At 48.6% G+C, this 3040-nt stretch overlaps 1 protein-coding gene across 2 annotated transcripts in view; it reads left to right on the top strand.

Annotated features, from left to right (window-relative positions):
* Positions 1–2799, top strand: part of zgc:113363 (MDFI domain-containing protein) — a 3873-nt gene extending 1074 nt beyond the window's left edge. For both annotated transcript variants that reach the window (XM_026368386.1, XM_026368385.1), the window contains 3 exons: positions 1–58; positions 144–404; positions 2324–2799. The exon at positions 1–58 is cut by the window's left edge and continues 80 nt beyond it. In XM_026368386.1, coding sequence (XP_026224171.1) covers positions 1–58; positions 144–404; positions 2324–2595 — 591 coding nt within the window. In that variant the 3' untranslated portion in view covers positions 2596–2799. The remainder of the gene's footprint in view (positions 59–143; positions 405–2323) is intronic.
* The last annotated feature ends 241 nt before the right edge of the window (positions 2800–3040 follow it).

Below are 3040 nucleotides of genomic sequence, written 5' to 3'. Positions count from 1 at the left end.
AATGACATCTCTCATCTTCTGCCGACTCAGCTCAACTCTGCTCTGCGAAAACACAAAGGTAGCAGTTACCTGATGTCATCTGAGTTCATGGATCTGATGTCATCACACTGAGTCACCCATGTTGTCATGTCCACTTCTCTCAGGTGTGGACAGTTCTGGCGTGTCTCCTCGTCCCGTCTGTACCTGTCCAACCTCCACCTTCACTTCTTCTCCTCCTGCCCCTCCCCCTCCTCCTCCTCCTCCTCTGTTGTCCACCTGTGACAGACACACCTGCAACCTTCATCACCACCATCATCATCGTCACCATCGTCATAAAAACACCAATCAGAAGCGTCTGTCCTCCACCAAAAGCCACACCTCCCTGAAGACAGACGCCGCCCACATTAAAGAGGTCGCTGGAGATGGTGAGCCAACGTCTCCACTTACAAACACCGACACACAGTGAAGCTGCTGGGACGTCAGTCCGTCCATTAGGATCCTAGACAACCTCCAGGAAGACAACAGCCACAGACAGATACCCTCTGCTTAACTTTCTGACTGATTCTTCTCAGGTTTTGTGTTTTGTTAGTGTCCTCGTCACCACTGGTAGCACGAGGCAGCACCTGCAGCCCAGTCCGATTCCACAGGGAGTCCAGGTACTCCAAGAAAACACATGCGCTGTGCTGTGGCTCCCAGCAGAATTATAATAATGAATACTTTATGGATCCCCTTGGGGAACTTGTGGTTGAACAGCTGCCAGACATTACATATCTTCACTGCTACAGGGTTTCAGTGTCTTGTCTAAGGACACCTCAGCAATTAGCCAGGAGGAACCGGAAATTGAACTAACCTTGGGGTTCCGTAGACAACTGCTCTACCATGTGAGCTACTGCTGCCCCAACTCCAGCAGGATGCTGGTGTGTATGTTTTCAACCAAACTGTCATAAACAATGTCTTTTCTCTCTCCTCTTCCCACTCACCCCAACCGGTCGAGGCAGATGATCGCCCACCCTGAGCCTGGTTCTGCTGGAGGTTTCTTCCTCTAAAGGGGGTTTTTCCTCTCCACTGTCTCCTGGTGCTGCTCAGTGGGGTTGTTGTGTTTTCTATTTAACTCTGTATACAGTTCTATTTATGAGGTTTTAAACCTTAAACACTGTAAAGTGCCTTGAGACGACGTCTGCTGTGTCCAGAGAAAACCAGCATTGGCGCTTCGTCCACTTCACAGATGAAAGCAGGTTCATGCTGAACACATTACAGCCACGACAGAGTTCAAAGATGCTCTGCTGAACCTCCATGTCACACCCAGTGGTAGCCTGACTGCTGTGGGGTACTTGGATGAAACCCTCAGAACGACGGTCAGACCTGCACTGGGTCCAGGGTTCCTGCTATTACAGTGGTGCCACTGACTGCAGTTTCTGAGTGTTCGCTCGAACCCTCGGATCCCGATCCTGTCAGCTTGTTACCTTCACTGTGACCGTTGGTGTGTTCAGTACAGACAGCAACACACTCTGTGTGTTATCACTTTAAACCGTTTGGGTTTGCTCATTATTAGATGGACATTACACACGTGATCTTATTTTAATCAGAGTTATGGTTTCACGTTTTTCCAAACGGTTTTTGTTACCATGCAGCAGACAGACAGGCAGGAAGCAGAACGCCGTCCCGTCTAACTGCTTATCTCTGCTGAACACACACACTGACGCCCCACTCCCAGCGTCACCAAGCCCGACCCGAACACAGCAGGACGATAACAGACATCACATCACTTACAAGCTGCTCGTTGTTGTCTTTGTCTTTACAGCTATGTATCTGTAGACGTCAGTCAGCAGGAGACACCTGAACACATCAACTCCTTAAGGTCATGACACAAAAAACAGCCTCCGTCGTGTTTGGAGGAACAAAAGCTTTAATACAGACTGTTGTGTTCACTGACTCCTGGTTTGTCTGTTCTGTGTCTCCACAGACTGTTGTGTTCACTGACTCCTGGTTTGTCTGTTCTGTGTCTCCACAGACTGTTGAGTTCACTGACTCCTGGTTTGTCTGTTCTGTGTCTCCACAGACTGTTGAGTTCACTGACTCCTGGTTTGTCTGTTCTGTGTCTCCACAGACTGTTGAGTTCACTGACTCCTGGTTCTGTTCTGTGTCTCCACAGACTGTTGCGTTCACTGACTCCTGGTTTGTCTGTTCTGTGTCTCCACAGACTGTTGCGTTCACTGTCTCCTGGTTTGTCTGTTCTGTGTCTCCACAGACTGTTGCGTTCACTGACTCCTGGTTTGTCTGTTCTGTGTCTCCAAAGACTGTTGCGTTCACTGACTCCTGGTTTGTCTGTTCTGTGTCTCCACAGACTGTTGCGTTCACTGTCTCCTGGCCTGTCTGTTCTGCGAGCTACTGTCCATGTGTTCAGCTTTGGGGGAGTGTTTGGTGTGTGGACTGGGCGGGGCTGGATGCTGCAACGTTGCCAGCTGCTGCTGCTGCGTGGAGGTAGCGGGGGAGGCGGCCTGCACAGAGGAGGCGTGTCAGGCCGTGTTGGATTGTGGGATACTTGAGGACTGCTGCATCTCGTCCGACTGCTTGGAGATCTGTCTGGAGTGCTGCTCCATCTGCTTCCCCTCATAGAGCAGCCAATCAGAGAAGGACTACAAGATTATTTCAGAGCGATTAAGAGCAGAAGGTTATTGGACGAACACTCTCACCTGCAGTCTCACCTGGTTCCTCCAACCAACACTGAAATCAAACCTATCCAATTATATCAAATTCAAATTCAGTTTTATTTGTAGAGCGCTTTTTCTATTGACATTGTCACAAAGCAGCTTTACACAACCAAAGAAACTATGGAAGTTTACATGGACAGTGAATGTGTATGAATCATAATAATCAGATTGTCCCTGATGAAACTCCCCGAGAAGGCAACAGGAAGAAACATTAAGAGGAACCAGACTCAACAGGGAACCCATCCTCATATAGGTGATCACAAACTATGTGTTAGGCAGAGCATTTACATTATAATAGTTAATGTCTTTAAGGTAATATGGAGTCCAGTTAGATATTGGAGGCTCTGGTA

This window comes from Anabas testudineus, chromosome 7 (assembly GCF_900324465.2).
Source record: "Anabas testudineus chromosome 7, fAnaTes1.2, whole genome shotgun sequence".
NCBI lineage: Eukaryota > Metazoa > Chordata > Actinopteri > Anabantiformes > Anabantidae > Anabas > Anabas testudineus.
Note: the sequence above shows the minus strand (reverse complement) of the source record. Positions and strands in the feature narration are given on the sequence as shown.